Source organism: Dipteris shenzhenensis, chromosome 2 (genome assembly GCF_047967505.1).
Source record: "Dipteris shenzhenensis isolate YYH24624 ecotype China chromosome 2, Dip_SZ_1.0, whole genome shotgun sequence".
Lineage (NCBI taxonomy): Eukaryota > Viridiplantae > Streptophyta > Polypodiopsida > Gleicheniales > Dipteridaceae > Dipteris > Dipteris shenzhenensis.
In genome coordinates, this window is record NC_141597.1 from 7,203,083 (window position 1) to 7,225,751 (window position 22,669).

General features: G+C 43.6%; 1 protein-coding gene across 2 annotated transcripts in view; it reads right to left on the bottom strand.

The window, feature by feature from the left end:
- Window positions 1–22,669, bottom strand: part of LOC147904288 (DNA (cytosine-5)-methyltransferase CMT3-like) — a 98,732-nt gene that overhangs the window by 75,602 nt on the left and 461 nt on the right. For both annotated transcript variants that reach the window (XM_087385695.1, XM_087385687.1), the window contains exons 2-11: window positions 22,546–22,607; window positions 22,347–22,443; window positions 22,127–22,231; window positions 21,912–22,034; window positions 21,680–21,782; window positions 6,138–6,367; window positions 5,832–5,897; window positions 5,498–5,746; window positions 5,326–5,384; window positions 5,083–5,149 (exon numbers count right to left, since the gene is read on the bottom strand). In XM_087385695.1, the coding sequence (XP_087241821.1) occupies window positions 5,083–5,149; window positions 5,326–5,384; window positions 5,498–5,746; window positions 5,832–5,897; window positions 6,138–6,367; window positions 21,680–21,782; window positions 21,912–22,034; window positions 22,127–22,231; window positions 22,347–22,443; window positions 22,546–22,607 (1,161 nt within the window). The remainder of the gene's footprint in view (window positions 1–5,082; window positions 5,150–5,325; window positions 5,385–5,497; window positions 5,747–5,831; window positions 5,898–6,137; window positions 6,368–21,679; window positions 21,783–21,911; window positions 22,035–22,126; window positions 22,232–22,346; window positions 22,444–22,545; window positions 22,608–22,669) is intronic.

The following is a 22,669-nucleotide window of genomic DNA, read 5'->3' on the forward strand; positions in this document are numbered from 1 at the left end:
TAGGAGAACCTTTTGGTAAGATCAAAGGAGCACATCTTGGTGGGACTCTGGATCTATCTTTTGTATTGTGTCTATAGCTTTGGACGGAAATATATTCTTTTGGTGGATTTCTATATCTAGCTTGGTTCACTGACTATTTGCTAGTCTGCACAACACATCTATGTGTAGCACATTAAGTAAATAAAGTTTGTGATTCCACCCACACCACCACACTGTGTGAGCTGCTAGGCTATTCTATCAATCTTCCATTGTGCATACCCTCTATTGATCGATTTCTAACAAAGAGGTGTATGAGTTGGGAGAAGAAGGATCAACAAATGATAAAATCACTTTTCCAATATTGACGATTGTATTGCAATCATCCCATTCTCTCCTTTTGTTGGGTATCCTACCTATGAGCAGCTCCTTTGACCCTCCTTCACCTCCTGGATGTAGCTGCTTTCTGCTCTATGAAGGCTGCACTGCTGGATGCCAAAATAAGGCCTCAAGGGCTTCCTTTTATAGGGCTCAATGCTCCTCAAACAGGACCAACTGGCAGTCCCCTTATTGGCCAACTTTTACTGCTCCCCACCGACTTTGTGAGTCCACAAAACCATGTCCTTCTGGCCCTCCTTTCCATGCTGGGTCCCAGCCCTTTGATCTACCTAACCCGGACCTGGTTGGCTGGCTCCAACCAGGCCCAACCAATCTTTGAATTGGCCAATCTCCATGATACCTACCCTGCCTTCTTCTTGGGCTTGTTGCAGGCCATCATCCTGCCCACAATCCCTGCCAAAGACCTCGCCACCTAAGCACCTGTGCCCCGAGATAACCTGCCTTCTTGCTGCTCCTGATTTGCCTCCTGCCAGGACAAATCCAGGGCCTGATATCCCCACCACCTGTTCCGTACAGAAGCACCATCTGTTGCAGTCTTATTGCCTTCCTCTGAAGCTCCACTCAGCCACAGCTTTGCTCCTGGAATTGCCTCTTCCAGTCGTCTCACCCACTTTTCCTCTTTTCTGGAATTGCTCCTAGAAGGTTCCAAGTATTCCTCTTTTCTTTGTCTGATCCTTGCCCACATAGCAGCCATGATGCTGCCCATGTGGCAATCTCTCAAACCCCAAGTTCACCCCCCCAATGCGCTAGTCATATGGGGGCTGAGGTGAGCTTCCATATTCCAACACTAGGATGTGTCATCTACTAACTAACACAACTTACTACATATTAAATGTCAAGCCTAGTGGTCATAAGATAAATCAAGCTACCTACTAACTGCTTATACAAAGTGACATCCCCAACATCTCGTTCATAGTTAGGTCCATACACGAACGGATGGAAATTCCATATGGCAACCGTACGTCATTCCGTACGGCCATCCTTACATGACCTTAAAAATCAGCTCCCAAACATTACAAAACTGCAATTTCGATGCAGTTTCCATTTCGTACGCTATTATGTGCTTGTCCCGATTCCCGACTCATCCATACAACCGATTCACCTCCCGTGTTGGCCGACTTTGCTGGTCTCAAGGGCCTATATAAGCAGCCCTTTGTCCGAAGATTCAACAAGCAGCCCTTCACGGTTCACCTTCCTTGCATTCCCAGCAACCAGCCCTTGTGCAGCCTCTACGGTCTATCGTCTACCTGCTCCTTCAAAACATCAAAGTACAACAACATCTACCTGCTCCAAACGTCAAGGTATGGCTATAGCCTATGGCTGCTCTCTTTTCCTATTTTCCAGCAGCTATGGCTGCTCTCTTCTAAGTTCTAGTTTAGTAACCTTTAGTTGATGGAGTCTAGAGATCTTCAACAGGGCTTCAAGTCCTCTTTTGCAAATTGCTCGTTTCCCTTATTTGCCCTCTTTTGCAAATTTGCAAGTTGCAAGTCTACAAATGGAAGACAAAAAGGACCACAATGGGAATTTGTAGAGGCGTTAAAGCCTTTGGGGAAGGGCCAATACACTTGTCAATGTAAATATTGCCCTCATAAATGGAATGGAGGACCGACCTGCATAAGGGCAGATTTTCTTGACCTTGGGGGCGTGGGAATGACAATACCGCTCCTCCCAAAAATGTGAAAGGTACTTGTGGAAGATTGCAAGCAAAGGCAGCTCTCAAAACGGCTGCAACACAGCTTCATGCAGATGTGGCTGATTTAGGGGATGCCTCGGTGAGCGGTACTACAAGTGGAAATGCATCTACATATGAGCCAAAACAAAAGAAACGGAAGATGTCAAGGGGAGCCTTGGCCAAGTCATGGGAGTCATAGGCACGAAAGGATGCAAACATTGCTCTCCGTCAAGTTTACTTTGCAGAGGATATTCCTCATTGGAAGGTGAAGAGCCCTTATTTTTTGGAGATGGTTCGTGCCATTGGCCAAGTTGGGCCCACCTTCAAGCCTTCGTCCTACAATGTTTTGCGCACAAACGAGCTAACTAATGAAGCAGTATGCATAGATCATGAGATGCTACAGCTCTAGGATAAGTGGAAAAAATATATACCTAGATGAATCTAGGAACATTCCCAAACTCATCCTCTAAAAACACAACATAGTGCAATTTCAATCTCACGATAGTCACTCATAAGATTGAAAACCATAAACTCCATCACGCATAGCAAGGACTAGCTACTATGACATCCCCACTGACATCATCGACACCCAACAGTGGGTGTAGACCATAGTATAAAAGTATGCTCTCACACACACAAATCCACACACCTACACATACTTGAGCATCCATTTATACAAATTCTTCGTACTGAGTTTCTGTCAGCACTTCGGAGGTGAACGGCAAACTCAACCATGACGAAGGCTAGCACTAAAGGAGAAGGCTAATCCAAATCTCTTCATTTAAGCTACAACTACTTATGAAGTCTAAACAATTTCATTTTAGTCTCTCCCATACAAGCATCTAAATCTAAATCTAGCTGATGGGGCAACACACCATTTAAGATAGAAAGAATTATCACAATACCAGCAAGCTGCAACTTGGACAAAAACTTCACAAGGTGAAATTTGCATGTCCGCTAATACGGCAGAAGCAGATACCTAAGTGGAAAAAATATGGCTGTAGCATAACTTGTGATGGCTGGACTGACACTCACAATGCCATCCTATAATCAATATCATAGTCTCGTGCATATTTGGCTCAACCTTCTTGAAGTCAATGGACACAAGTGAGTAGTATAAGTCAAGCAAGTACGTCTTTGGGATATTGAGGGATGCCATTCTTGATGTCTTGATGTTGGGGCTGAAAATGTGGTGCAGGTGTATGGAAAATGCATCTAACTATGTGCAGGCAAGAGAAGTGATGGAGAAAGATTGGCCTCATATTCTCTATACTAGATGCACATGCCATTGCCTTGACCTCTTGCTTGAGGACATTGAAAAGCCTACATGGGTGAAGCCAGTGTTGGTACATGCTAATATGATTGTGACATTTGTTACCCGAAAACACATCGTGTAAGCGATGTCGTAAGCGATGTATAGAAAATTCAGAAATAAGAAATTGGTGAAACCAGCACAAAGACGGTTTACTTACATGTTTATCATGTTAGCAAACTTGTTAGTGTCACGCACTGTGAAAGTACAACAAGTGTTTTCTATTATATTGGGTGCTTCCTTTTGGCAAGATGCAAGACTCATTGTTAACCTTGGTGCACCTATTTTAAAGATCCTACGCCTAGCTAATAAGGAAGGGGCTACCATGGGACTTGTATATGCTCTCACTGATCAGATGGTCAAGAAGATAGAAATATTGATGGGATTGACTTCTCAAAGCTGGCTGATGTTAGAGCCTTGTGTGTTGATAAGTGCAATATGATAGACTCTCCATTGTATGTGGCAACCTTTGTTCTCCATCCTATTTGGAGAGAGAAAAATCCAAATGGTGACTAGGAGGTGCATGACGGGTGGATGGATGTCATAAAGCGATACACGAAGCATGATGTTGGGAGGCAAGGCAACTTATGTGGAGAGTTGGATATTTATAAGTCCATGTCAAACACATTTTCTCATGCAATTGCCAAGGATATAAAGAGAATGCATCAAGGGGTGAAATGGTGGGAGACATTTGGGGCCACACAAAATTTGCAACGGTTAACTCTTCGAGTGCTCTCACAAGGCACCTGTGCTTCTCCTTGTGGGAGGAATAGAAGCACATTCTCTCTTATCCATACTAAAGAAGGAATAGGCTGCTTCTAAAGAATACTGAGAAATTAATATATATCCATACTAATTTGTGTCTTATCTCCAAAGTCAAGAAAAGGGGATTTGAGAAGATAGAAATGACACTGGAAATGATCAACAAGGAGAAGGATAATCAAAGTCTGCTCGCTTTGCAAGTGGATACAGAGGGAGAAGAGATTGCAGCCCCTACTGTTACACTTAAAGAAAGGATGGATGTTACTGCAGCTTGCTCTAGTCTTTTGGAGTCCCATGGCGAGGCAGATGAGGATAATAGCGATGAGGAGAAGAAGGATGAGGGGAGGGTGCGGGCACTAATGTAGATGATAATGAGGATGAGGATTAAGATGCAGCTTAAGGCTTTAGCTGCATCGGTTGTGAATGGTGATGCATTTCAGCCTTCAAGCTTTATTTTTGGGCTGTGGCAACCTTTTCTTTATAATGCTTTGCCTTTCATATTTTGGTGTAGTTACTAGTATCTACTTCCTTTGATCATGATGTTTTGGTGTAGTATTGGTCTATGATCTATGATTCTATCATTGACACTATGTATCAAACTCTAGAATCCAAATGACTCTAGTCTCTGGAGGTTGGACTCTTTCATGAATGATGAATCATGACTCATGAGTGATGACTTTAAAATTAATACAAGTTTTTTAAGTTTCATACTGAAAGTTTAGTAGCTCTATGTCAATTTAATGTGTACAATGTATGTTTTTTTGATCTTTTTTTTTGTAAAATTAGGGTCACGTATGTTTCAACCAAGGGGCCGAACCATACTCCAATCATACTTATGTACTCCTATGACATATGTGTATGGTGACGTATGGAAAAAACATGGATCTCGTTCAATCCTTCAAAATTACTTATATTTGATAGACATACCAAAGCTAATATTCTGTTTGAAAATAAATCCTACCGGCAACGGTAATAAATGTGCCTTCTTGCCCTCAAGAACAAATTGTCTGATTGTATCTTGACAGTCCCTAGATAACAAAACAAAAGATCAAACTCAGATTTCTAGAACTTTCAAACAAGAGCTGAGATATGGTTCACTTCAATGTCTTGTGAAATCCTCCCAAAAAAAAGTATTTTCAAAAGAAAAATGACGCCAGAGGGATTTAATCGACAAAAATAGCTCAAAAGTGCAAGAATGCCTTACCCTAATCCGTCATGAGGTTCCCAAGAATCTTCACTTTCCTTATATCCTTTCCAATGAACCTTCAATACAAAATACCAAATTCACAAAGAACTTGAAAAGAACAGATAACTTCAAAAAGCACGTAGGGCCTTCTCATCAAAAAGAACACCGATATTACTTGCAAGAGAATCACCTTAAATTCAAGCCCAGATTGCTTGGAAGAAGAAGAACCAACACAGCGAACACCAACAATTTTTTCAACTTCGAACTCCCCTTCGACCAATTCAGAAGAATCGTTGCTATCATTTGCAAGGTTGAAAGATAAAGAACTTTCTGACGTATTACTTTCATACACAACACCTTCTGATTTACAATAGTCCTCGCATAGATTATGCCATTGCTTAATTAGAGCAAGAAAGTCTTCTGCAGCCTCATTCCGAACCTACACCAGTATTTCTTTCAGTGAGAAATAGTTGATCGAGATGATTATGTTCAAAAATGTATAATACAGATTTGCAACACAAAACCTGTGTTTCAGGATGGTTGTATTTCAGACTTTTACAAGCATGCTCATTCAAATCAACCGCCCATCTCTGCAATAAACGATTAGAGCATTACTTTTGGTTAAGACAATAGAGCTTTTTCAAAGATAAACAATATCTCTTTTTTTTTTTTTAAGATAAACAATATCTCATTGTTGAAAAAGAATTGGCAATTACACATTTTTATCATAAGTTCCATTAAGCAAATTGAGATAGGTTTAAGGATTCAATCCTTTAACACAAACATAATCAAAGAGAAAAATCAGGCAGCAGCATGATATAAAAGCTTACAGTGACCAGTTTTACACCAGACAAAGAAGCCCCCATACATAGTCCAGTTGACATTCCTCCACAACCTGAATACAGATCAAGAAGGGCCATATCTTCCATCTTTGGGGGTCTTTTAGCAATACCATTCTCCTTCTCAACCTTACGTGCAAAAACCCCACTAGCTTCTTGTTGTACTGTTGATGAATCATTACATAGAGTAGAGTTTGTGTCACTGCTGGTTGATTCATCATCTGAAAGATAACAACAAACACTTCAGGCTGGCATAGAGAGGGAGTCCAATGGATGGAGAGATGGTGGCTACATGCCGTAGATATCCCAAAGGAAGAAGGGGAATCATAGAGCTAGTCATGCAGAAAATAGTACAGAAATTATGGCAAGATCCGGGAACAAAAATGGAATTCTATAAGCAAGAGAAACCCAATAGAGGAGTACGAAATGCAGGAATTGCAATAAACTTTTGGAGCCGATAGGTTGACCCCAAGCACATACTAACCACATGAGCCACTATTATTATGGTAGTGGCTTCTAGTCCCATAGATTTTGTAGGATCACAAGTGGACTTCAATAGGATTCTCTCTCTCTCTCTCTCTCTCTCTCTCTCTCTCTCTCTCTCTCTCTCTTGCCCTGTGTATTACGAGCATAGTTACCGGGGAATGGGAACGTTCTGAAAATTTGGACCCAAAACAGGAACGTCCTCAGAAGGGGGCACAGGAACCAATACACCACATCATACACGACACATCATCATATGACATTAAACTATGCTAGAAAATGAAAGAGACTAACATTTTACAGCTTTAAATTTTCTATATCAGCTCTAAATACCCATTTGAAACTATGAAAGAGCCCATTAAAAATTAAAATTTATTAAAAAAAAGTTTCATGTGACGGTTCCGCCTTGCTTCCCAAAACGGCATTCCAAACGTAAAACGCCATTCCATGGTAACTATGTTAACAAAGAGGTCAGCATCATTGTCTTTTCAAAGACGGTTTCGGATCCGTACCTAGCTTCTTGTCCTACCCAAGCCAAAGATGCTTGACAGCCTTCATCCATGAGGCCATACGACAAAGGGAGCGGGTGGGCCACATAGGAGAGATCATGACACATAGTGAAACTTCACTCAAAGCATGATCATTGAGTTCTTTCAGCTATGACCAACAGGACTAGCTAAGGGAACAGCAGCAAGGACCCAAGCCAGAGTCAAAGACACCAAACTCGCCAACTATTGAGGCACATATCACATTAGGGGACCTTCCTTCCATGCTCATTAAACCAGATGCACGACCCATAGGAGTGACTATGGTACTTATTCGTCATCACAGGGCTACAATCAAGAGACTACAACGAGCTGCATATGTTGACAGTACAAGTGCTCTATCACCAAGTTTATGCCACCACAACCACCTCACACATCGACGCCTCCTCTTAGGGTTGACAGTCTTTTTGGCTTCGACTTCATGAGTTCAGAGAGTTTTTCTCCATTATGACCAAGATCATGGATTTTCTTTTACATTTGTTCTAAGTGCTGATACCCCCTAGAGGCTCCATCCCTCCCTCAACTTATTGTATCAACTTCTTTTAGTCTCATAGACCCTTTTTGGTCTTTTGAAGACTTCTATCTCTCTCTCTCTCTCTCTCTCTCTCTCTCTCTCTCTCTCTCTCTCACAGCAAGGGCTGCCAAAAAGGATGGAAAACGAGTAGTTTATCATGAAGGCGTAGCCCTAATCAGAGAGTTTAAATCAAAACCAAAAGACTCTCAATCTTAAACTGATGAATGGCTGTTTACTCTTTCAGACTATTATGTAGGCACTCTAAAATAATGAGGGTTGCTTTTTGCACTCCTTGGGAGCTGCCATGTGCCCTCCCTAGTAGATGTACTAGAGGGTTTCTTGCTGTCCCCATAGACCTTTTGGTCTCCAGTGAACGTTAATAGACTCTCTCTCTCTCTCTCTCTCTCTGTCTCTCTCTCTCTCTCTCCCCCCACTGACCAAGAGGTCAACCGGCTTTTCAGTACTGCCTCCTTTTCAATACAGCCTCGACGCTCCACCATCTCCTCTCTCCCCCACTAACCAGGAGGTCAACCGGCTCATTCAAGCAAATCTGCTCCAGCTCCACACCTGGCGGACATGGTTTCCTCACTCCGAGCTTCCTGTGAAGCTCGACTTCTACCGCCGACACTGCCTCCAGATCTCACAGGAGGGCTTCATCACACCTCCGGGTTACACACAACTTCATATACCACATGCTTTTCGAATCTCCCTCGGTCAGTTTAGGGTCTCGTCACACCGATTACGGATCGAGAGTGGACGCGCAGAGGGTATCCCACGAGAGGACCGCCTTTGCCCACTTTGCGACTTACAGGAGATCGAGTCGGAGGAGCATTTTGCTTTCAGATGTCCTATCTATTATGCCATTCAAGGCCGATACCACTGCCTCTTCCGCAACGGATTCGGCTCCCTCCCACACATGCTACAATTCCCAGATCAACGGTGCCTTGCCGCTTTCTTACATGAGATGACCCGCCACCGAGATACTTCTCTCCGAGCACGGCGACACGAGCAGCACACACAGCGTGAGGACACCCAGCGGCCTATCACTGACTTCTTTCAGCCACAGGATACCTCTTCTCAATCTAGCCGACGACGCGGACGTGAGCGAGAGCCAGAGTCACAACAACTGCGTCAGCGGACAGACTCACGCATCCAGGTCCATGACATCTCGTCTCTGCTCTCGGCCCACCCCACTGGGGTTACCGTTGCCCTCATCCACAGGGCCACCCGCCGCCCCCGACGACCGAGCTCGACTAGGCCGCGTGACGTCAGAGGCCAATCATCTATCGCAGGGTTTTTTCCGACTTTCCATTTGACGGCCCCTCTATGATTGGTCTCTGACGATCACCACCTGCACATGTATACGGTATCTCCCCCCTCTGCCCCACTTTTTTGTGCCCCCCCCTTCTTCTTTGTATCATCTGGAGGTAGACACGTATTTTTTTGTATCAGGACTAGACACATAGTCCTTCATAACCTCTTTTTTGTAGAAACGGTTGGTTGGCCCGTTTTGAGACCACCACCGTTATGCTCATTGTATCAGTTATCTTTAGTCTCATAGACCTTCACGGTCTCCGGAAGACTTTAATAAACTTTCTTTTTTTCTTTCTTTCTTCAACCTCTTATCTCCATATAACCTCTCCGTACAACTCTATACAGTCCCATATTGTACAATCCCATCAACCTCTCCGTACAGCCCTGTAAGCCTTCCGTACAGCCCTATCAACCTCTCCATACAGCCCCGTAGTATCTAACATACAACCTTGTATAGTTCCGTAAGAGTCCGTCGTACCTACCTCTCCATTAGTCGTCGTCGTACACACACTCTCGTCGTAGTACCTCTCCGTACAGTCCTTTCCCACCCCCTCACCCCAGGCTAAGCTGAGCTCTTTGGGGGTTAGCTTCAACAAAAGGGCACATCTAAGTTTGCACAAGCCACTATGGAACTCCCGAAGATGAAGACTTTCGCCTCTACACCGATTAGAAAGCCCTCCTACTCTAACGTTGCAACTTCCATATCGACACCCAGCCCCTATGCATTGCACTACAAGCGAAGGATTGGATCTGATCCACAAGAGCAAATATACTTTCTATAGCAAGAAGTGAGAGAGCTCAGGCTTATGGTTGCAGCTCTTGGAAGAAAGGTGAAGCAGATGGAGAGCAAAGGCAATCAAGAAATTATTGCAAAGGTTATGGAAAAATACAACACATCTACAATAGCGCCAACACTTGTCTCCACGGTTGAAGAGATGATCACCACTCAAGTAAGCTCAGCCAAGAAAGGGATGGCTATTCTAGCCAACAACAAAATCAACAAAGCGGATCTATATACGGAGGTAAGAGAGCAAGAAGCCATAGCATAAAACAATAAGAGATTGCGCATAGGTGGGCTGCTAGAGGATAGTATGGGCTGTCTAGTATATGATTTTACGGAGGGATACACAATAGAAGAGAAGATCACAAGTCTCAAGAAGGAGATACCACAAATAGAATGGGATGAAACTGACATCAGTTGGATCTCTCAGAAGGGAACACAAGTACAAGTTGAGTTCACAAAGAGGACAAGTAGAGTCAAGATTGTCCGACAGACAAACAAATTGAAAGGCACACGGGTATGGATATCTGAGGAGCTTATCCCGAATCAACTCAAACAAAGGAATGTTGAACTTACTAAAGTGAAGGATGCACGGAAAGATGGAAAATGGGCAGTATATAGGGATAGAAAAGCCTTGATCCGTGATTTCTAATCCTAACCCAAAGACTCTTAGTCTTAAACTGATGTTGCTCAAGCCGTTTTTTTTCCCCTAAGATAAAATTAGTAGCTAGTTACGCATCTAAATAAACTGGGGCTGCGTTGATATACTCCCCCAAAGACTCTCAATCTCTAACTGATGATGTTTTTCGTGTGTGTTTTTTTGTCCCATAGACCCGCGAGGTCTGCTCTGGATGTTAATCTCTCTCTCTCTCTCTTCTCTCTCTCTCTCTCTCTCTCTCTCTCTCTCTCTCTCCATTGTGGAGGGGGTGAGGGATGCCGTAATAAAACTTCATAATGCCCGAGCGAAGGATCATGAGGGGCTATGCTCTAAGTTCATTGCCTATGGGATTAACATCCTAGCCTCGATCCTAGTGAAGCTTTTTAATGAAGCTGTCTATTTAGAGTTTCCACGCACCTGGACTATTAACATTATTTCACCTATCCACAAGGCAAGGGATCCCATGAGCCCGGAGAATTAGAGGACCATTATGATTGGACATGTGATGTCCAAGATCTATGCATCCGTGCTTGATTCTGAGGTCAGCCGATTTGCGGAGTGTCAAGGACTTAGAGCAACAAGACAAGCTGGTTTCCGACCATTATGATTGGACATGTGATGTCCAAGATCTATGCATCCGTGCTTGATTCTGAGGTCAGCCGATTTGCGGAGTGTCAAGGACTTAGAGCAACAAGACAAGCTGGTTTCCGACGTGATCATGGCACTATGGATCATATTCTCACGCTCAGGTGTGTCATCGAGGAGACGAGGGCACGAAAACAAAGGGTCTATTGTTGCTTTGTGGATATCAACAAGCATTTGACACAGTCCCGAGAGCCCGCCTCATACATCGCCTACAAGATTTGGGGTATGAATAGGAGATCATTTGGGCTGTCATGGAACTTTACGAGCGAGTTGCAAGCAGAGTCCGAGCAGAGGAGTCCGAGCAGAGGCTAGGTGGACAAATGAGATCATGAGCACTATTGGGGTCAAACAGGGGTGTCTTTTATCACCCACTCTGTTTGGCCTTTACATAGACGAGCTCGAGACAATGATGCAGGCACAAGGGGGTGGGTTGCTCTCTCATTGGCACGTTGATCTAGATATTGCTTTATGCAAACGATGTGGCTCTTCTGTCTTCCTCTGCAGAGGGACTTCATAGACACCTGGAAGCACTTCAATATTTTTGTGACTCCCATGATTTAAAGGCTAACCTGGGTAAAACCAAGGTTATGATCTTCAATACATCTCGAGCCATCATGCGCCAGAAGCAGTTTACGTTTGTTGGGTCACCTATTGAGATAGTTTCATCATATACATATCTAGGGGTTGTCTTCTCCGGGCCCATCTTCACTATGAGACTTACGATGCAAGCATGCTTGGGCAAAGGATACGCATCATTGGCCAGACTAGAGAGGCAATGCTTCCGCTCACACTTCCACGATCCACAGACCAAGGGGCTACTATTTGACTCCTTGGCCCGCCCAACGGGCATGTATGGCAGCCCTTGTTGGGGGCCATATCTATCCGATACAGAGTGGACACGAATGGAGCAACTAGAGATGCTCATGCTATCACGGATGATTCGCAGTAAGCCATCAATTCTTCACCAGATCATACAGGTTGAGTTTGGTTCATCTCCGCTACAACTAGATACTGCATTTCAGGTTATCACATATCTGTACCAAGTCAGAGAGTATGGGGATTACCCTTCCGAACGCAAGAGGCTGCCATGGTTAGCATTGTGTTCCTCTATGATACTCTCACCAGGAGGTGACTAGAGATGCTGGTATGCACACACAGAGAGATGGTTTGAGAGGTTGGGACTCCACATGGATAGACTCCCTCCCTTCCAATACAATTTGGATGCTCCTTTCTCCGCCCTCATGTCAAACGATGTCAAACAAGTGATCCTCACGATCTCTTACAGCTACACACATTCCGGACCTGGTTGGCACCGAGCGAAATCCCAGTGAAGCTTAGCTTCTACAGAGATCATTGCTTACATATCACAGATGAGGGTTTCATTGATCCACCAAGGTACACCCGGATCCACTTACCCCACTCATTGAGGATCTCTATTGGGCACTTCCAAGTCTCTTCACATAAAGAGTGGCAAGGCAGAGCGTCTACCTAGGGAGAGGCGCGCACATTATGCGATATGCACGAGGTTGAGAAAGAGGAGCACATTATGCGATATGCTGGAGGTGGGTCTAGGCACATGGGATAAGTCGATCTGTGGCTGGTCTGGAATATCATATAAAGTGGAAGTATAGGCAAGCCAAACCTACGGGTCTGTAAGAGGAGTTTGAGATTTCAAGCGAAGGAATTTCTTCCAGAATTCCTTGGAATCACAGCTGAAAAGTAAACTTTTCAGTTCCTCCTCATTCCGGGATAGAAATTGGCGCTTTTTGCATCGCACCAAACGCTTGTAACTCTTCTTGGTCTCAATGAGGAGGGGAGACTTCTCCTGTGTCTCAAGGCGAAGGTTCCTGCGGAGTTCTTTACACTCCTCATCATACCATCCATTACAAGGCACAAGACCGACTGGTGGAGGACCGGATGTGTGGCAAGTGACAAGGAAGGACTTGTGGGCTGCCGAGATGTCCGGTAACTGTACGACGCATGCTGCCGGCCTCAACGTCTAATCTGTGGGAAGATACCCTGAGCTGGCCCAAGGCAATCCTGAGTGAGTGCAACATATGAACGCCGATATATCCTGGGGATATGATGAAGACATCCTCTGAAATCCTGAGAAAATGGTCACGATATGTGACCATCTTCGTAGGAAGCTCCGTGGGATGAACCCAAGTGCGAAACGTGTGTAGCTGCAACAAATCTGCCCTAATAACCTGACTGAGCTCATGTCGAGTGAGAGGGAGGCGAGGGGCATCTATGCTGTATCGAAATGGTGGCAACCTATCCATATCCAAGCCCAACGAGGTGAGCCATGTGGAGAGTGTGTGGTACCAACAAAAAGTATGACCTCTCTCCGCCAACATCTGCGAGGATGTCAGTGCTAGCCACGGTAATCGTGCTCTGCATGCTGCTGAGTCTCCGAGCACCGTGATACTATGCAAGTATGTAACTGACTGAAATGCTGCATCTAGCGCTAGGGGTGTAGCTCCGAACTCTGCGAGCATAATCTGATGCGGTACCGTGGGCTTCGCTCTGATCAATCTGAAGAACATGATGATCTGTAACCTCTCTACTCGTCTCCAATCTGCAACACTGAGATCTCCTGCCCGAAAGGGGCTAGCATACATGACTGCAGGTCTCACCAGCGTATCGAAAAGTAAGGACTTCGTGTCGGGATGCTGAAAATGTGACTGTGCGCACTGCCTTTCGAGAAGAGCCAAGGCGGCATACCCTCTACTGATCCTATCTCGTGCTGCATGCGTCATGGTGAAGACTGGACCTCTGAATGTGGCACCCAAATATGTATACTCCCTGACTAGCTCCACCTCCTGCCCATCAAATGTGAAAGAGAACTCGCCTCTCCTATAAACTTGGTATGACGTGTTGAAGACCATGACTTTGGTCTTCCCAAGGTTTACAGACAACCCTCTGTCCTGACAAAAGCTGTGGAGTGCATGGAGATGTGCCTGTAAACTCTGCTGGGAGGAAGAAATAAGAACCACGTCATCTGCATAGAGGGGAATCGGTATCGTGGATCCTGCCAGTAAAGAACATGTACCACCCATCGTCTGTATGTACATCTCTAACTCATCGATATAGAGACCAAAGAGTGTCGGAGACAAAGGACACCCTTGCTTCACCCCTATCGTACTGCGTACTTCCCCCGACAGCCCCGCCCGTGTCCTAACTCTACCTGTGACTCTCATACAAGGCCATGGTTTACAGGCACATCTCCATGCACTCCACAGCTTTTGTCAAGACAGAGGGTTGTCTGTAAACCTTGGGAAGACCAAAGTCATGGTCTTCAACACGTCATACCAAGTTTATAGGAGAGGCGAGTTCTCTTTCACATTTGATGGGCAGGAGGTGGAGCTAGTCAGGGAGTATACATATTTGGGTGCCACATTCAGAGGTCCAGTCTTCACCATGACGCATGCCGCACGAGATAGGATCAGTAGAGGATATGCCGCCTTGGCTCTTCTCGAAAGACAGTGCACACGGTCACATTTTTAACATCCCGACACGAAGTCCTTACTTTTCGATACGCTGGTGAGACCTGCAGCCATGTATGCTAGCCCCTTTCGGGCAGGAGATCTCAGTGTTGCAGATTGGAGATGAGTAGAGAGGTTACAGATCATCATGTTCTCCAGATTGATCAGAGCGAAGCCCACGGTACCGCATCAGATTATGCTCGCAGAGTTCGGAGCTACACCCCTAGCGCTAGATGCAGCATTTCAGCCAGTTACATACTTGCATAGTATCATGGCGCTCGGAGACTCAGCAGCATGCAGAGCACGATTACCGTGGCTAGCACTGACATCCTCGCAGATGTTAGCGGAGAGAGGTCATACTTTTTGTTGGTACCACACACTCTCCACATGGCTCACCTCGTTGGGCTTGGATATGGATAGGCTGCCACCATTTCGATACAGCATAGATGCCCCTCGCCTCCCTCTCACTCGACATGAGCTCAGTCAGGTTATCAGGGCAGATTTGTTGCAGCTACACACGTTTCGCACTTGGGTTCATCCCACGGAGCTTCCTACGAAGATGGCCACATATCGTGACCATTTTCTCAAGATTTCAGAGGATGGCTTCATCATATCCCCAAGATATATCGGCGTTCATATGTCGCACTCACTCAGGATTGCCTTGGGCCAGCTCAGGGTATCTTCCCACAGATTAGACGTTGAGGCCGGCAGGATGCGTCGTACAGCTACCGGACATAGACCCAGGCGAGAGACTAGGATATGCCCTTGTTGCACTATGGGGGAGGTGGAGACTGAGGAGCACTCTGTTTGCAGATGCCCTTTATATTATGAGATCCGTGGCAAATTTCACTGTTTATTTGGGCACGGATTTGGACCTCTCTCTCGGATTATGGAGTATGAGGATCAATATTGCTTAGCGTTGTTCATCGGGGCGATCACCAGATACAGAGAGAGATTCCTCAGAGAGCACCGTCGCATCCCTGCCAGAGACCTGGTTATTCATGAGGAGCAGGACGAGGCGCAGAACCATGAGCACAGAGATAGCCCATCTTGCCAAAGAGCGCCGATGGTTCCACCCCGAGGATGTACATATGACATGATCCGGCAGCACCGCAAGATGATCTTACACAGAGGCCGTACCCGTCGCTTTATTTCTAGACGACGGAGGATGATGGCAGACTTTCGGAGGAGATTGCTCCATGGAGACTTGGCACCGCCAGCAGCCCACTTGACACTTGCCCAGATCTTCACACTCATGGCAGGAGGCATGGTCGATGGCCGTGACTTCCATCATTTCTTTGGATCACAGAGCCCTTAGGGAAGACAATGTTCCTCATATTTCATATTTTACATTTTGTATCTAGGCATTTTTGGTATTCATTTTGTATCTAGGATTTTTGCAGCCATTTTTGGCATCTTAGCTGTATTACGATGAGGCCACCTAGTTGGCGCATCGTTGATGATGTATTTTCCTTTCGGATGATTTTGTGTCCCATAGGCCATGTATGGCCTTCCGTGGACCTTTAATAAAATTTCGTTCTCTCTCTCTCTCTCTCTCTCTCTCTCTCTCTCTCTCTCTCTCTCTCTCTCTCTCTCTATTCATATCTCTTCTTGAATCTTTAGTATCACCACTCCTTGCCTTGCTAGACCACCTACCATACCACCCACTTACACTACCTATCACGACATACACTTCAATCACAACCTCTCACCAATATATTCTGCACGACTCTACACTCTACTCACCTATATTGATCGCATAGCTCTCCTAGAGGACCCAGCCGCTTTGATTAGCCGATCACTACACGAGACTACCCTTCACGCCTTCCCGTACACCACAAGCTCTAACCGTCCATCGTCTCTCCAGGATCTATGCCATGCAATAGCTAGTACAATGACGAGTGTAAAACTCGTTGCCGACAACTCCGATTCAAATCCAAACATGGCCTACCGAGCAAATCGGACCATTACATGAGTATCGCCGTCTAGTTCACAAAAGAAATAAAACTTTGTTCGCCGAAACTAGAGTTACCGAACATCTTATTAAGCAATAACTCCAAAGACTTTTGGCAATGACTTCTTGAACGAGGGTCCCCCTCACCACTCACAGATACTCCAATTTGGCACAACTACGCTTGCACATTATATGGCATCCCCAAGCAGCCCACTCCTGATCCCTCACACACACCATGGCTGACCTCTTGCACTCTATTCACTAAGGGAGGTTTCAAAGACATGGTCATGAAGCTTCAAAATGGCCGAGCGAAGAATCATGAGGGTTTTAAGCACCGAGTTTGTTGCATACAGGATTGATATCCTAACACTATCCTAGCAAAGCTATTTAACAAATGAATTTGTCTCGGTTTCCCACGCACATGGATCCTCAACACTATCACTATGGCATTAGCAACTCAAGGTGATCAGAGATGCTAGTACATGCACACATACAAATGGTTTGAAAGAATGAGTTTCCGTATAGACAAGTTGCCACCCTTTCAATACAGCATTGATGCTCTGTTTGTCCTATTTCGAGGCAACAAGTTCAACCCGATCATCTGGGAGGATTCTCTTACATTTACACACATTCAACATCTAGTTGGCACAAAGAGAGTTTCCTATGAAGCACACTCACTCAAGATTACCATTGACAGTTCCGTGTTGCATTGTACCGACTACCCATCTAGAGCGAGCGAGCAAATGGGATCCCCAAAGAGAGTCATATTTGCACATTATGTGAGCGGCACGAGGTAGAATCAAAGGAGCAATTCATTTTACGTTGCCCAATCTGTTACGATATCCATGGACGATACCAATGCCTTTTCAGAGACAAATTTGAGGACCATTCCAAACTCCTTTCATACCCAAATTAAAGATGCTTAACCGCTTCCACCACAAGGCGGTCCGACATAGAGAGTGTCTCGTCAAATCATGGAGACATAAGCACGGAGCCTTTCACGAAGACATGAGTGAGGGGCCTTTACTGGTCCATCTGAAAGATCACAGAGTGTTTCCAATCAAAGCATGTTGCCCTCTCGATCACAAAGAACAAGAGAGGTAGAGACCCCGAGATCGAGGTGCAACACACTCGACAGAGAACAAAAGCACAAATCACACTCATCGACATTTCCTCTATTTTCAAAACGGGTATGGCGATCGCGGTTACTGTGGCGCTCGTCAAGCATCGAATAGGTGCCAAGAGGGCACAACGGACTACTCATCCAAACAACAAACACCATTTATCAAGGGTTTCTTACCTACACTGTCTAGTCTATTATCGAGTTTATCCTAACGTTTTCTTTTTTATGCACTGTATCGTATTTTATTGGATCAAACTGCATCTTCCATGGGAATGATGATGCCAAGGATGTAGTGACATGTATGATGATATCATTGACTATGTCTTCAGAATTTTCTCTAGCACCTTTTGTTCATTGTATCAAGTTTTATATCAATCTCATAGACCCATCAGTCTTTAAAAGACTTTAATAATTAAAGACCGATGGATCTATGAGATATATATATATATATAGATATATATATATATATATATATATCAATCAATCAATATATTTATCTATCTTGGAACGAACTACATACAAGCACTCTAATAACTGTGCTGATATTTTTTTCCCAAAAAATGAACCTATTTGTTTTTTAGGGTTTTTTTGTGATACAAGATGTAAGAGGGGGTGAATACGAAAGCTATTATATATAATAAAGGGAGTGAATATGTAAGCTCACAACTGCTGCTCAAGAGATATTTGCTCTCATGACTCGCTACCAACTTAATAACCTGACCTCCCACACATGCTTTCAACACCATCAACATCTTTTCCACATGTAGCTGGAGAAAGAAATGATGATCAACTCGCCACAGTTTCTTTCCATCTTATGTCTCTCAAGCTTGTTTATATACTAACATTGATTATTTATATTTATATAGCTTGAATATTCACCTCTTCAAAACCCACGAAAAAATACACGATCATTTCTTGGGAAAAAAATATGAGCTATGCTAGTACAAATGATTCTCAATAAGCCAGCACAAATGACCTCAATAAGCCTTCGGTCCCAAGGTCGACGACATTCTCTCTCTCTCTCTCTCTCTCTCTCTCTCTCTCTCTCTCTCTCTCCTTCCCTTGGCTTTTATTATATCTAATATTTTTAAGTCTCAGACCCTTTGATCATTGAAGACATTGATAATCTCTCTCTCTCTCTCTCTCACAATCCATCAATCAATCACTCAATATATCTACCAAACCTTGAACGTACTCCTCCGTCTAAGCCATATAATGCACATTCGCAGTCTGCTTACAACAGGCAAGCCGTGCAGCTACAATGGCACCTTGGAGACTTTATGGCCTATGCATGCGTGTATCAAGATCGGGACCCATTGTTCTAGGCTCCCCCATCTAATGTTTTTTCCCCTCCCCCGATAACGTAAACACTTGGACGTTGAATGTGGCACACCAATCGATCACCCCATTTGTAATACTCCCAGCCTGCAGAACGGATCCTCAAGTTGTAAAAGGAGACCCAGGCAACATCATCCTTCATAAATCCAGCCGGTTGTTTAAGAAGCAAGTCTCACGGCCACTCAAAGGCAACAAGAGCAAGACCAAAGGGTGCCTAGGGAACCATTGGGTGCCTTTGATTTGCATATTACAGCCTATAAGAACACAAATAGTCTGAACTCTTATGCTTTGCTGTGAGCTCAGTTCGTCCACCCTTGCCCACTAATTTCTAAGAAACAGTCGCAAATCTGTCATGAGGAACAACTTTAATCTTCTGACCGCATCTTGCAGTACCGTTGGGTGCAAAGTGGATATCTGAGAAGGAAAACCTGTTTGGATTAGACTTGATAGTTCGACCTATATAATTGCATTCATACGGCCTTCGCAATGTGGAAAAAGATCGACCGTAGCCATAATACCAGGGCTTCCATTGCATCCTCTAAGACGCAGCTACAAATTTTCGCACGGAGCATTTGGAGAAAAAACGTAAGAAACGCACCCTTAAAAGTCCTTACACGTATATGCGTTAGAAGACCACAATACGCAAGCAATGCCTTGGCGATCTTAGAGGTTAACAATATTATCACAAGAGAATTTGGAGGAATGATCGATGAGAGCTTGAGAAATAGTCATGAGATAATTGCTACGTACCGCTCCTTGCGAAGTAATTTTCGTCCACTTGGGGAGACTTCTACATGATAATGACAAGTGTTGTTTATTTCTTGTTTATTTAACTTCCTTTTAAAAGAGTTGTCAATAATTGTTTAGTGATAAATTTTATTCTTAGAGTGTCCAATCACATAGTAGAGACATGAATGCTAAAATATCCCATGTTTCTCAAGTGGAGTTAGCTTTGCTTCAAGTAAACTCAAGAAGTTCTAATGCAATTTCATAGTATATAATGACCCATAGGATTCAAACCAAATACTTTGTCATGCATAAGAAGGACTAGCTACTATGGGAATATCATTGACAAACAACAATAGGTAAAAACAAAGGAAGACTAATAGAGCCACAAATCCAATTGTGGAATATAGTGGCAATCACTGTCTAACAAATCTTGCGACTTTGAAATGATTTAGTCTTCGAACACATGTGTATCCCTTCAAATTTTGGTTTTGGGCTTAAGTATGATTCTCTTCGTTCTCTCTCTTTGTTTGACTTGCTCACAAGTTTTAACTTTTCTTTTTTTCAACTTGCACATGCCCTAAAAAACATAAAATATAGTGACTCACATATGTAATAGTATAAAAAATACTCCCACATATGCACATATATCCACACTCATCTAATATTGATCAAAAGTCTTTTGTAATCAGCAAACCTTGAACTTGATTGACAAAGTCACTCGATGAAGATAAAACTTGAGGAGAAGACTAATTTATTCTAATATGCCTAATCCTTCTTCTCTCCTAAGTGACAATAGCAAGGCTTTTGAAGGCATGCTTCGACGAAACAAATATTCTAAGAAAACATACATTGAATAACTTTGCGAAGGGAAACAACCACTAAAATTGAAAGGAGTTAGTTAACCTAACAAGTATGTTGACTACTATTTAAAAATAACCTAAAATTGAAAGGAATTAACCTATCAAAGTAAGTCATGATTTGAATAAACATGACACGAAACTTTGTATATCGATTCATCCATGTGTACTCTAGAAAAAAGCACCCTCTAGTGTATATAATTTGTCTAGCACATTTGTCTAGCGCATGTTAATAGTTTCACTCAAGATGACTCATTATGAATATTTTGTTGACAATGAGTCAACAATCAATGTATTTTAATAATTTTGTTGAAGAAAGCTAAAAAGTCGTGAAACCTACAACAAAGTAGTTTTATAATGGCAAAAAAGACAAACATACACACAAAAAAGGCAAAAGACAACATCAAGAATGGACCTAATAATAAAAAGAAGGTGAATTTGACAACTTAGTTACAAATTTATGAGCTTTTAGGGAAGCTGCAAGACATGTCTTCAAGGACCATACGTTCTTCAAACACAAGGAACCACAGATGCAAGGTTCAAATCGTTGTAAGAAATCACATTAAGAAATAACTCTTCTGAAATAGGTCCCCCAACTTGAAAAAATGTATCTCATCATCATTAATTAGGTAGGCTATATCAAGGTATTATACTCAAGGTCTAGTGTACTATACCTAAGCATGGTGCATTAGATCTGATGTAATTTGATTATGTTGTGGATTCTCTCTCTCTCTCTCTCTCTCTCTCTCTCTCTCTCTCTCTCTCTCTCTCTCTCTCTCTTTGATGTGGTTTGTATGTTGTATTCATTGTTCAGTGTGGGGATGATGCCCAATTAAAGTCTCTACCCTTTCAACTCAATGTACCTTTCAATCTCATAGACTCTTTAATCTTTAGAAGACAAGTCTCTCTCTCTCTCTCTCTCTCTCTCTCTCACTTGTTTTGGGATGCCACATTGTGGCATTTCCATCTTGAGGGAAATATTGAAATTGTTTAGCCTCGAGGCATTTAGTAGTCTTATACATTCCTGGGCATTGGATTATTGTCTCTCGTTGTGACAAGCTATCTAGAGAAACATATTATGCGATGAACTCCCGAGGACGTAGATACCTGTAGGCAGTTTGTAAAATCTCGAGTATGCATAGTCGTACCCCATGTCGTAGTAAAAATCGCACTTGGGAAGTGGCTCTGCATTGCATTTATTAAAGTGATGCTGCAATGGACGCTTTTATTCAGTGAAAATGTCTATGTTTACATCCAAACTAATTTGATTGAGAAGAATCCATTCAGGCGTCCATCGAAGCAAACAAACTATAGTGTAGATAGTTTCCAGGCAACTTACCAAAGGAGACAGCCTGACGATCTTCAGTTTGGATTCCAGGCATTCCAACGGGTTGCTGTCCTTCACTTCTGAATAGAAGACTCTTTTTGGATCGTGTTTTTTGCTCTCTGACTCCTTGATTGCCTGTTAGACCAGAATTTTTTTCATCCAACTGTTCTGCCGCATTCAAAGAAAGCCTGATCAGCTAGAACATAGATGTTAGGGCTGAGTCTAACCGTATCTTGCGCCCGGAAAAACCATTGGGACGTAAACCACAAAGACCCATCCTCGGTCTTGAAAAACTCGACAATTCTACCTATGTAATCAGGTCCTTCTCCGGCCTACAGCAGAGCAGGCGTTGTTAGCATCTCTGTGTCAAATGACCTTGCGATTGCAATTCGTAAAACACGCCTTTGACAAAGCCCAATTTTCAAAGCAATGGTCGTGTGGTCTCACGTTAACGTAGCTACAATCACCCAGCTCGTAGGTGAACCCAGCCACTTCTGCTTTTGAATAATGGCAGACACATTTGACGGGTTCGTTGACTTGCTCCCTGTGGCACCAAGGATACATATTGATCTGGTATATTCCAGCTAACAGAAGTCTAACAGAACAAGTGGGCGTTATGTGATATGGATCAAGTTTGGAAACTTACACATCATCATCATTGGCCTTTCGCTTTTTCTCGCTGGCAAGTGCATCGTCTGCAGCTGCTTTCTGAAAATCGAATATAAATTAGCCTTTTTCACAAGCTAAATGCTAAGCAGGCACGGAGAAAC